General features: G+C 40.8%; 1 protein-coding gene across 3 annotated transcripts in view; it reads left to right on the forward strand.

Annotated features, from left to right (window-relative positions):
• Window positions 1–13,027, forward strand: part of LGR4 (leucine rich repeat containing G protein-coupled receptor 4) — a 140,884-nt gene that overhangs the window by 79,486 nt on the left and 48,371 nt on the right. For all 3 annotated transcript variants that reach the window (XM_032770850.2, XM_032770851.2, XM_032770852.2), the window contains exon 3: window positions 12,052–12,123. In XM_032770850.2, the coding sequence (XP_032626741.1) occupies window positions 12,052–12,123 (72 nt within the window). The remainder of the gene's footprint in view (window positions 1–12,051; window positions 12,124–13,027) is intronic.

The raw sequence follows: 13,027 nt of genomic DNA on the forward strand, positions 1-13,027 counted from the left end.
GAAGGTCTCTTTCTATACGTCTATAATATATAACTAAACTACTTTTGTATGTAAAATAAATAAGGTTTTTAAAATGTTTAAGAAGCTTCATTTAAAATTAAATTAAAATTCAGAGCCCCCTGGGCAATGTGAGTGCCACTGAAAATCAGCATGCATGCCATAAGTTGCCTACCCCGGTCTAGATAATGTTTTGTCCTGTCTTAGTGCAAGGGATTGGACTAGGTCCCTTCCACTCCTACATTTCTATGGTTCTATGATACGAGGACAGAATTTAGCACATTAATTCTCAAGCTTTTCATTGTATAGTCCATTGAAACGCCATTTTAAATGTCTGAGAACAAGAACAATGAAAGACTTATTATCTCAGGGATCATTTATTTATAGAAAAATATTAATACCAGAAAAAAGGGGTTCAGAATGAAAAGTGGCCCCCTCAAAACTTGATGATTTATACTGTTATGATTGTGGTACTGGTTATAATTGCATTCCCTTTATATCTCTCCTTTCTATGCCTTGGTTTACACACACACATCATGAGGGGGGCCTTCAGGGAGTTGGCTATGGATCCCTGATTTTCCACACAACCCTAGTGTGGGTTAGAACAGATTAGGAACTGCTTTAATCTGCCTCAGAGTACTCTAATCCCCAAGGGACCATTCACCAGTTGAAGGAAAGCAGAGGGCAGCACCCTTCAGGCACATCTGCATTTAACAGGAGAATCAAATTCCACTCAAGGCAGATGCTGTCCTAGGGCTAAGGAACATCTGCGGCAGTCTTATTAGCAACAAATGGGGCTGATGCCTAGCCCACTAGTAGGACTGCTGTAAAGCAAGTGTTTCTGTGCATCAGGTCCAACTGGAGACTGCTATTGTGGGAGCATGAAGCAAAACTCAAGCAGCATGAGGTGGGATGTGGGTTGGGAGCAATAATTACATGGTGCGAGAGGTAGTATCCGAAAGGGGGTACATGGAGTCAGCAAAAATGGGAGCACAAGATGGGAGTTGGGTGAAGGAACAAAGAAAAGGAGCCCATAGGGGACTTGTGCTGAATTAAGATGCAAGAGATCAGGGAGGTTGCTTTGGGTCTTTCTTGCAGAGCTGCTTCACAGTCAGAGCTAATACACCAACATACATGTTATGGTATCTGTCTGTAAAGCAGCTAGCACAGTCGGGCCCTGATTCCTGACTGGGATCCCTAGATGTGCTGCCAAAATACAATCAGTGGGAAAAAAAAGACATACTACCTATTAATCTTACAGCAAATGGGTGTTGCATTCCTCACCAATTCCTACTTGCAGCGAGGAATACCAGCTTCCAGTGGGTGATTATGTTTTAAACCTTTAAAAGTGAATTTTGTTTTTTTGTTACTTGTAACTTTTTCTAGCTGCATTCCTTCTACTCAAATTCAATGAATCCTATATATGGTTGGCAGGCAGACAATTCACACTAACTCGTATGCATTTATATAGCAAACCCGTGACAGACATACAAAAGCCAACAAGCTATTACAGAGACAAGAGACACAGCTAGGGTGGGAAGCATCCCAGAAAACTGCAGAGAGAAAATTATAGCAAACCTTTGTGCATCAAGATTTTCACAGAGAGAGGAGGGGACCTAATTCTCTGCTCAAATATCTTGAGGCTCACCACCATCTGGGTTGAAAAACAAGAACAGAAGGCTTCCTTGGGGTTCATGTTGCATCCATTCAGGAATAAGAGAGAAGATTGATTAATTGATGTCTTCAATCAGGATGGGTCAAATGTTATTCCTGACAATTCCATTTACTTTGGTAGAATTATACCAGTGGTTAATGTGTCCCAACAATTCTGTAGCAAGGTTGCCAAACTGTCTCATAATTGTGCCATTTAATTTACCAAAAGAGAGAGGACTCAAGACTTTGCAGTCTCCAGAAGTGCTTTGGTTCAGTGTGCTCTGTCTGGCATCACAGTCTGGGAAGATGATGTCATGGAGGGTATTCCCCAGCCATCATGAATCATCTTTTCATAATACAAATAAGGTGCATGTGGACTTGAGGTCACTGACTATACCATATAAAAGAATGGCTGGTACTGGACTTCTACCAACGATGCATTTTATGACTAACAAAAAATGCTGTGCCATCCTACGAGAGATGTCTTCATTTATCTTCCCTACTACTGCCCAAAAATCCAACCCTTTTGGGCAATGGGTTGCTTCCTGAATTTGTTCAACTTTACAATGAGATACTATGAATGACAGAATTATTCTGAGGTAACTAGTCAACCAGCAAGCTTAGATAATCATAACAGAGTGGTTCGTGATAGTCTTATAAATGCAAAGATTTTCTCTCCCTCAGTATTTTATTCCTTGGAAACACTGCCCTATTTATAGCTCCTAGTCACTTTGGTAATACAGATAAAATGTTTATTAGAGTATATTTAAATAAAGATGATAAACAGAGTTTGATGCGTCAGTTATTAGTCATCGGGGGTAACATACAGAGTATAGGGGACGCTGGTATTTGGTTATTGGTTAGCATATAATACATACAGTCTGTAACGTCCCCAATGCGGGGTGTACGGTAGGTGGAGTCAAGATACAGTAGGGGAGCAGTGGGGGTACATCGCTCATATAATGGGTTACACATAGCCATGTTTAGAGTAGGCGGGCCAGGTAGTGGGGACAGGATGACCCTCACATGGTGGAATCCAGGTCGGTGGGTTCAGGACTTAGGGGATATAGTTTAGTAGGGGGGGTTTAAGGGTTTCCCCCTCCTCCCCATGGATGCGTGAAGCCACATCGGCTCACTCCTGGTATTGGCGGTGGCCGGTGATGTGTTCAATGTAAATGTCCCTAGACCACCGGATAGTGTCTGAGACCATCAGACGTCTCATGAGTCGCACATAGCGACGGCCCACCCCACAGGCCCTAGGAATGAAAGAGAACCTAACATCATTAAGTAGTTAAATGTAAATAGTTTTATTCTTACAACTCTGAGCTGTACAGTCTAATGCAAAAGTTCCTTTAGTGCAGATTGTAAGTAGCAGTTCCATCGATGTAGCACCCTCGTAGGGTACCTATGATGAACACAGAGGAAGTCTATTTTTGTCAGTTGATATGTAGGTATTTTTCCACCAGTCACTTGTATGCCATGTACTTGCAGGAGCTAGTGGTGTTAGGGCCATGTCTACGCTGCAGCAGCACAACTACTATAGTGCCTGTAGTGTGGGCGCTACCCATGTCAACAGAAGGGGTTTTTCCATCAGTGTAGTTTATCTGAGGGGTAGTAGCTAGGTTGACAGAAGAATTCTTCCACTAACCTAGCCATGTCTACTCCAGGAGTTAAGTCAACCTAGCAATGGCACTCAGGATGCAACATTTTTCACAACCCTAAGCGCATAGCTAGGTCAATCTAATTTTTAAGTGTAGACCAAGCCTCTGTAATCTGTATAGTAGTGTTGCTTCCAGAATGGCATGTCTTGAATTGATGGTGCAGTACCAGCACATCAGCATTTCTGTGCTCTCACTGCCATTCTTTGAAGTGTTGACATCTTGCGTCAGTACTCTTGGGAGTGACTTTGATAGCAAGAGATGAGTTATCAAAATGCCTGGTGTAACCCTGGCACATTCTTTCATCTTCAAAAGTATCTTTAAGGCCATTGGGAGCAGCCCATGTTGCTAATTAGCTTCATTAAACAGTAGCCACTATCAACTGAATTCTCTGTAGCACGCAGTCTGCTTGACTTATTAACAGCTTGACTCACAGGAGCTGTCCTTGTCTGTCCATGCCCTTCTCATCAGTGGCTGGCCTGGGGACTCTCCTATCCATTTTCTTTTTAATCTTTTTCCCAGGCTTTGGGGGCAGATACTTCCCTGCTGGAGCCTCCAACTTATTCATGCATACAATTTTACTTAAAGTTCCGCTTACTTCTGGCCAAGGAATTATTGGCTGGAGTAATTTTTCTGAACAATGCAAGACACTACTTAGTTCTCACCTCAGGTTGAGTCCTTGCAATTCTGCTACCCCCTCCTGCCTGAGAAATAAGAGACAGTTAATTAACTTTGTGTCTTATGACATTGGCGAACACTTAAGACTAGACCATTGGGCTAATTCTATACATCTGTGTTCTTAATAGAATCGTTAAGTGTGATATTCTGGAGATTTTGCAAGTGTCTAATTCACTGTATTTTGATGTAAGGCGAACAGACCATGGGACAATGTGTTGAACAGGAAATTCTTAGTTATTCTTTCATAACGATGTTCCTCAGTAAGTGCATGATTACAGACCTTCCTCCACATCTCAAGATACTTAATTTTTCAGCTCAGAGTGGCACATGAAATAGCCAAAGCTGATTTTAAAAAATTGCAGGAAAGGAAAGATGAACGCGTATTTAGAGCCAGAAGTGATGACAGCCAGAATAATCTGCAAAATATTTCCAAGGTTGTATGGGGAAGGTAACGTTATTGAGATTTTTAGCAGCTATACCATTCCCTGCACTGCTGTTCATGGTATAAATATTTGCATTTAATCAAGACCTTTTTAATAGGTGATTTCCTCCTGCTTCATCACTCAGCAGCATAACTGTATTTTTCATCAGTCTTTTGCCAAAGAAATTAAGGGCATGCCAAAAAAACAACTCTAGGCTAGATTGTGCATATTAGTGCAGTCCTATGGAAAGGGCATAAACTGTGCTGCTTCAGGAAGAGTCTCACGAATCACTGGACCCTCTGAGAGGCCTGATTCTTCCCAGAGCCCCTCTGTTACCAGGATGGAGGAATTTGCTACAGTCAATATGAGGGTGTAGGACTGCCCACCCCCCATCCCCACCATGGAGCCGGCCCGCATTGTTGCCAAGCCTGGCAGGGGGACAGTGGAATAGTAGCTCTGCCTAGTGCCCATCCAGTCTGTTTCCTGGGATGTGACATCCAATGCACAACCCCTGCATTCTTCACGCCCCCCGCCCCCCAAGCACCCACGGCAAAGAGCTAAGTAGCCTTAATGTAATTGCCCTAGGAAAGGACTCCTTACTCCCTTGATTGGCTGTTTTTGGGGCTGGTCACAATCTAGCCCTTGAAGACTGTTCTTGATGAACTAGAGAAAAGAGTTTGATTTCTGTATTAAACTATAGAGATCTAGGGATCAGTCCTTCAAGGTAAGGAGAACTTCCTGTAAGGTGTGGAGTTGTCACTTCCACTGCAGGAGGAGGCATGCAACACCTCGCAGGACTGGGTAATCATTGTACAGTTTTTACAGCAAAATGTAGCTCTCACCCTTTTCCTTTTAAAGAATTTTCAGGGGTACTAAGCAGTGATGTATTTTTTTTAATAATGTAGGAGCCCTGCAGACATGACCTGAAGTTGATAATTCTGTTGTGTGAAAAAATTTTTGGAGAGTCCCTTGTGTGTGATGTCAACATATGATAAAGTGCTCATACTCATCATCCAATATTCTTCCAGTAAATTTTACCTCATTGAAAATCTATGCAACAGCGATGATGTGACTTCAAATGTTAGTGTTAAGTACGCATACTATATCAAGAGAAAACACACATAACCCAGCTTTTATGTTCCAGACTTCGTAGCAAGACACATCTGAAGTACACATATAGTTAGTCAAAAAGCCCATTGGTGGTGCATGTAAAATATTGTTTTTACAATGTAAATATTCTCTACAAACTTCAAAAAAGGCAGGATTAACTGGTATGCTTCAGCTATTTTTTGGGCCACTTCATAAAACTAATTTAACTAGCTGATTAGAGCAGGTTTATAATGGTTTTCTACCAACTACCACTTAGCTGAAGATCCTTACCGCCCCCCCATCTCAGCAGCCCTGACATACGTTCCACCCACCTCAGCCCCACCGACCGCAGCCCCCAACATCACCCATTTGCCTCCAACATCCAGGAGCAATGCTCTGGACTGGTCTGGCAGCACTATGTCCCTGGTTTTGAGACTTCTCTTCTTTGGTAAAGCTCTGATTTTATAAGACAGGAACAGACAGAGATGCAAATAGATGATAGATGGGCCATGATTATACTACAGAGCCTGTGCTGACGTAGCTATGCTGGCATGGCCCTCTAGTGTGGATGCAGCGTATACCAACAAAAACAGGTTTTCTGCCTGCTTAGGAATATCACCTCCATGAACAATGTTAACTACGCAAACAGATGCACTCTTCTGTTGGCATAGCTGAATCTACCCTGGGAGTTTTGTTGCTATAGCTGTGTCTGCTGTTCATGTAGGTTTTTTTTGTTGTTTTTTTTTTTTTTTTTAATACCCACTGTCAGGGGGAAATTTCTGTTTTGGCATTAATACCCACATGCCATCTTGAATTTCTGGCAACAACAACTAGGAATCCATCTTGGCTGCCTTTCTTTCCCCTCTTCAGGTATAGTTTCCCACCTTTTCTACTGAAAAGGCAGGAATCCAAGTAGCCATGTGATATGTCATCTGCCCAGGAACAGCAGGGCATATAAGAGCTAGCACGTCAGAAGGACGGGCCTGCCCGTCTGAGTGGCTGAGTGCTGGACCACAGCAGTGTCATCTACTCAGATGCATAAGCCAGAGCACCATGTCTTAGGGTTGTGGGAGGGTTTAACACACTTGCACACAAGGGTGAGTTGCTAGCTTACGCACTCTCATCGGGATCTTACTTGCACCTGCGACAACGCAGGAAAGGAGAGAGAAGAATCACCAGCATCAAATAGAGTTATCGCCTACCTGTTGTCTGAGGTCCATTCTTCATCCTGTTGAGTCACCTGATTGGTTCCAGACCTGATCTGCGTCTTGAGGCTCCAGACACAAGCTGCAAGAAATAGTAGAGACCTTTTTAGTCCTCCATATCCCTCACCTGGGATCCGTCTTAGGGAGGGAGTAAACCCTTTTTGGTCACAGTCAGTATAATTATAGTGCCACCTTTACCTATTTACCTTACTTACCGGTGTTGGGAGTCCTTTATAGCATACCCTGTTTACTTACCTTGTTTAACTGTTGTTGGTCTAATAAACTTATCTGCATTTTACTCCTGCACTCCCTTATTGGTTTTTATTTTGGGAGATCTTAAACCCCGATGATAGATGCAGATAGGGAGATGAATCTCTTGCCTGGTCTCCAGCCATCTTAAAACCAGTCAACACCCTGACCCAACATAGGTATGCCAATAGAAGTTAAAAGTGTAGACTGAACCAGTTTGTGTGTGTTTTTTAATTTAGGTTTTAATCTTCTACCAAAAAACCCTAGGGATGGCTCAATCTATTGACCTTTCATTAACTCCTCCTCTAACATGTGTTAAGAATAACGTTGAGAATCTGACTTCGGGTTTTTCAGTTACAGCACATATGCAAAACCCTTTCCCCCCCCCATTTCTCTGTATCTGGTTTTGAACTAAACCTTATTCTGTGAAGAAAAATATTCCCATACTGACTGCTGCAGCAGAAGAAAGCTTGTTAAAATGGTGCATGATATTTTAGTCTTAGCCTACTGCGTAACCGTAGTAGGAACCTCCTGATGAGAAGCCATGCTCCCCAAGGCTAGTACACACATGATAAATGTATATTTGGAAAACTGATTAGTACAGCCTTTGCACACTTGGCCAGTTGTATCCTGTTTCCTGGAAGGCTGCCAGACTTAAGCTAAACGGAAATGTAATGGATTGCAGTTTTTCTGTTGGTTGGTTGCAACAGGCTGAATAAGCAGGAGTTGCCTTAAGGTAAACTAAGTATTCCTATTTAAAGTCACTCAAGCCGTGCTTTTGCTTAGTTGTGTCTTGTTTCTAGTGCACAATATGTTGCTTCCGTGACAGTGGATGGGATTTGTGGTGGTCAACTATTTATTTATTTATTTATAATAAAAAATATTATAGCAGATGTTTGCCCAAATCCCAAAGCAACCCATTTAGGTAGGGAGCTTAATACTTTTAGAATCACAATGGTGTTGCTGTTCATAAACTTGTGGGGAATAGTGGGTTTCTTTTTTTAATAAATGCTAGATTATCAATGTCAGTAACTGACTGTGGATACAATTTGATGCTATGTGTTCAGTTATGTTTCTATTTATTTAAGAGTTTCTGTTTTGATTTAAAAAAAACAGTTTGCATTTTCTTTTAATAAATAGCTGTGTTTTGGAGATAACTGGCAAAATACAGGTTCATAAGTACTCGTTATACACTTTGCAGAGAGCCAACACATTTATACATATTTGTTCTCAGTGCATTTTTTAGGAAATCGTTAAAAAGAAAGACATGCACACTTTTACAAAGAAAAAAATTAAAATCTAAATTTAATACAAACCATTTACGGCAACTAGCGGGAAAACTTAGCACTGAATTTATTTGTTTTTCATTGCTGAATTCTAAAAAAAATAAAAAATCATGAGATTAAAAAAATACGTTAATCAGTGCTACATCTTTTTAGGATTTTTTGGCCTTCTGGTGTCAAAGTCTTTAGACTGCGCTTTGGGGCATGTTTTCAATTTTTGTCTGTTACCCGGAGGGCTAGAAACTGATTTTATCAAAAACAAACAAACAAACAAAGCTGAGTGTCTTGTGTATTTACCTGTCTCCAGGAAATGAGGCTTTAAGAATAACACACAGTGACAGTGTGACTTGCCATAAAATTACAAGAGAGTTTTCTCTTGTCTTATACTTGCATTGTAAGCAGTTTGAGGGTAGGGACCATCTTTTTGTTCCACGTTTGCACAGTGCCTAACACAATGACGTCCTAGTCCACGACTAGGGTTTCTTGGTGCTACGGTAATGCTACTGATAATAAAGAGTTGGCAACACTGCATACTTGTACCTTTGCAGTTTGTTGTTTTTATTTGAGAGGATAGGAAAGAGTAAGGTGTTTTTTTTAAAAAAAAAAAAATGTAAAGCATGTACAGCTCCGAGCACAATGGGGCCATGACCTTGGTTGGGGCTTTTAGGTGCTACTGTAATTTTAAAAAAAAGTAGTGTGCCTGAACTGTGCATACTAAAATTCCAATCCTGGTAAGTCTTTGTTTACTTGAATAGTTCCATTCATTTCAGTGGGGCTTCTTTTCTTGCATGCTTTTTACACTCTTGCTTAAGTCTTTGGAGTATCGGGGTCTACAGCTGCAATTCTTCTGATGGATTCTTACCATGACCCCTTAAACCATGTTGTCAGACCTGGGGGGTTTATCCATGCCACCAGAGTCCCAAATGACATCTGTGGAACAAATTCACAAAAATAATAAACTCTCTTTTTCTTCGGCTTGCTAGTACATGGACACTGGTATCACTTGTTACACCATCACGTTCCTGTTCACAAAGGACAGGCACTGCTCCATTTGTTTATATACAAAAATGCTATTGTTGTCAGGTGGACTGGAAGCTAATTAATATGCAGAAATTTATGTCATCCTGTCATAAACAGATAGTTAAGGGTTAATGTCTCTTTTACCTGTAAAGGGTTAAGAAGCTCAGTAAACCTGGCTGACACCTGAGCAGAGGACCAGTGGTGGGACAAGATACTTTCAAATCTTGGTGTAGGGAAGTCTTTGTTTGTGCTTTTTGTTTTGGGGGTTGTTCGCTCTTGGGACTAAGAGGGACCAGATGTCAATCCAGGCTCTCCAAATCTTTCTGAATCAATCTCTCATGTTTCAAACTTGTAAGTAATAGCCAGGCAAGGCATGTTAATCTTATTTTTGTTTTCTCAACTTGTGAATGTTCCTTTTTTGCTGAGAGGATTTTGCCTCTGTTTGCTGTAACTTTGAATCTAAGGCTAGATAGAGGGGGTTCCTCTGGGCTATATGAATCTGATTACCCTGTAAAGTATTTTCCATCCTGATTTTACAGAGATGATTTTTACTTTTCTTTCTTTAATTAAAAACTTTCTTTTTAAGAACCTGATTGATTTTTCCTTGTTTTAAGATCCAAGGGGATTGGATCTGACTCACCAGGGATTGGTGGGGGGAAATAAGGAGGGATGTTTAATTTCTCCCTGTTTTAAGATCCAAGGGGTTTGGATCTGTGTTCATCAGGGAATTGGTGAAGTCCCTCAAGGCAACCCAGGGAGGGGAAAGTTTTAGGGGGACAGAAAGTGCTCCAAACACTGAAATTCTGGATGGTGGCAGTGTACCAGATCTAAGCTAGTAATTAAGCTTAGAAGTGTCCATGCAGGTCCCCACATTTGTACCCTAAAGTTCAGAGTGGGGAAGGAACCTTGACACATCCATTCAATAATAGGCAAATTTCCATAGCAGACAAAATTAACGTCTAGGAAGATCTGTTACATACAGTGAGAGATTACAGAGATGAGATGAACTAAATAGTAATTTTGCTACCTTTTTACCTCTCTGAGGCTCTAGTGAAGAACATAAGAACAGCCACATTGGGTCAGACCAGTGGTCCACCTAGCCCAGTAAACTGTCTCTAACAGTGCCAGATGCTTCAGAGGGGGTGAACAGAACATGGTGATTTCAAGTGATCCGTCCTCTGTTCTCCAGTCCCAGCTTCTGGCAGTTGGAGGGTTAGGGACAGCCGTAGTATGGGATTGCATTCCTGACCATCTTGACTAGCAGCTATTGATGGACCTATCCTCCATGAATTTATCTAATTCTTTTTGAAACTCAGTTATACTTTTGGCCTTCGTCACATCTCATGGCAACGAGTTCTATAGGTTGACTGAGCATTATGTGAAGAAGTACCTCCGTTTGTTAATTTTAAACCTGCTACCTATTAATCAGGCTGATTTGGTTTGTTGCTATTACTGTCATCTCCCTTCTAGAAACAATAGGCTAGTGTTTTCCCCTTGATGCTGGATCAATTTACAAGTCTCTGAAACAGAGATGATGATTTAATCTGCTGTTAACTCTTTTTTAAGAAGAGTGAGTGATAGGAGTCAGAAACAATAATTGTTTTGTACAGATGTTCCCATTGTATGTTTCCATTAGATAATCTACACTGATGTCTTCAAATCTCAATTTAGATAATAAAGCAAATAAGGAAGCTAATATTTTGGCTGAAATGATCCTTCATTGTAATGTTCTCATTCTTTGGCAGCTAGGGATTACCAGGTGTTCCGCATTTTATCATCTTTTACCTTAATAAAACATCTAGTGTTGCAAATATTAGGAGCTCAGCAAAGTTAGACCACACAGCAAGTACTGATCTGGCAGTTGGCAAAAGGTTTGAAGAAAAATAAAAGGGGAAAAATAAGTAGCTGAAATTCTGTTGCTTGAGTGGTTTTTTTCACCTTGTGTTCTGAAGAAACTTCGATACCTCTTATAGTGATTATTAATGTTAGTTTGTTAATATGGATTGCATTACTATCTAGGAGAGACTTAGCCCCACCCAGGCTATTGTCCTGAATCTAGTGGTAAACATCATCAGAATTTTAAGGTTCAGCACAAACCTCTTTCACGTCCTTCCATCTAGCAACTAACTATTGCTGCTTAACTGCATAGTTTCTTTAGAATCTGGTGGCTAGATTAAAACCATGTGGATAACTGAGTATTCTTTTCACCTAGGCTATGCTGGAAGCCTCAGGAACAGCAGTTAACTCATTTTTCAAACCCAGGTTCATAAGAATCTTAACTCATCCGTTGATGTGTTAGTATTACATTTTCAGTCTCTCCTTTAATTGCTAATTAAATACGGGGCTGAAGAATGAGGACGCCTTGTGATTTTGTTTACAGGATTATGTTTTTGGGATGATATCAGGCTTTATTGTTTTTTGAGCAAGGGTGGCTGGGTGGGAATATAAACATATTCTTAAATTATCATAAAGGAAAATCTCAAATTGGAAAGAGTCTGTGTGAGTGCTCTCTAGTTTTTGAGAGCTACTTCTTCATGTGTTGCATTAATCCGATAACTATCGTAAAAGTAAGAGGAACGTATATGATTAAATGGGTTAATCACAAATTTAGGCCCAGAGAAGTGAATTTAATGCATTACGGTTTATTGAAAATGTGTAATCGTGAGTGAATGATGATAAATGTGAGAATCGCAGATAATCTGATGCAAGCTTTGATGCACTGATGGTTTAATCTATTTGACAGTGGTAAATGTACTGTATTTTCAGAGTCTAAATTATTATTACAATTTTTTTCCAGACGACTGGCTGGCAATGACCTTTCTTTTATCCATACGAAGGCCTTGTCTGGGTTGAAAGAACTCAAAGTGCTGTAAGTAATCAAATTTTAGCGCTTCACAGCTAGCTGTGTACTTTCTTCTTGCACAGTCAGCATGTTCACTGATAGGCTGGACAGAATCAGAATTTTTTGTTCAGACAGAACAGTAACATGAAAACCTTTACTGCTTTGTTGTTGTTTGCATAATCCCTTGGGCATACTAACCTTGAAAGTGATGTGCATTCAATAATAAAAACAGTTCTCACCTGGATTAAATTGTAATTATTTAATTTACTGAAGTAATAGTGTTTGACTCCCAGATATGTCTTGTAGTAGAAAAATACTGTTAAACTACCAGGCAGGGCTGTCGGGGTGGGGGCAAGTGGGGCAATTTGCCCTGGGCCCTGCAGGGGCCTCCACAAGAATATAGTATTCTATAGCGTTGCAACTTTTTTTATGGAAGGGGCCCGTGAAATTGCTTTGCCCCAGGCCCCCTGAATCCTCTGGACAGCCCTGCTACAAGGTGTCTCTTTTTTTTTTTTTTTTCCTCCTTCCTCTCTGGCGGTCCAAAACTGAGAGAAACAATGGACCTAAGAGGGTTCAGCAGAAGCCACTAAGGCTTTTTTCCTTCTATCCCATCAGGTGTTCAGACACTAATGTGTATAGTATGAGAGCCTAGGTAGTTTTGGGGTACGATTCCAACATTCTCAGGAAAGAATATAACACTGCCAGTGTTGTGTACTCCTGTAACTTAGAGTGACCAGTAGAAGGATTTCTAAGTGAGGCAGTAGTAATGTGCCGCTCTCGCTGTGCCCTGTTTGTCCCCAGAAAATGAGAATATTCACTACAGCTGCTGCTCCATAGTTAAGGCTGAAACTAGCTTCCTGTTATAAACCAGATTTTAAAAAACAAACACATCTCTGTCCTGAAATTTTAGCGCTTGGGTAATGGAGTGTAT

The sequence above is a fragment of the Chelonoidis abingdonii genome, chromosome 4, assembly GCF_003597395.2.
Source record: "Chelonoidis abingdonii isolate Lonesome George chromosome 4, CheloAbing_2.0, whole genome shotgun sequence".
Lineage (NCBI taxonomy): Eukaryota > Metazoa > Chordata > Testudines > Testudinidae > Chelonoidis > Chelonoidis abingdonii.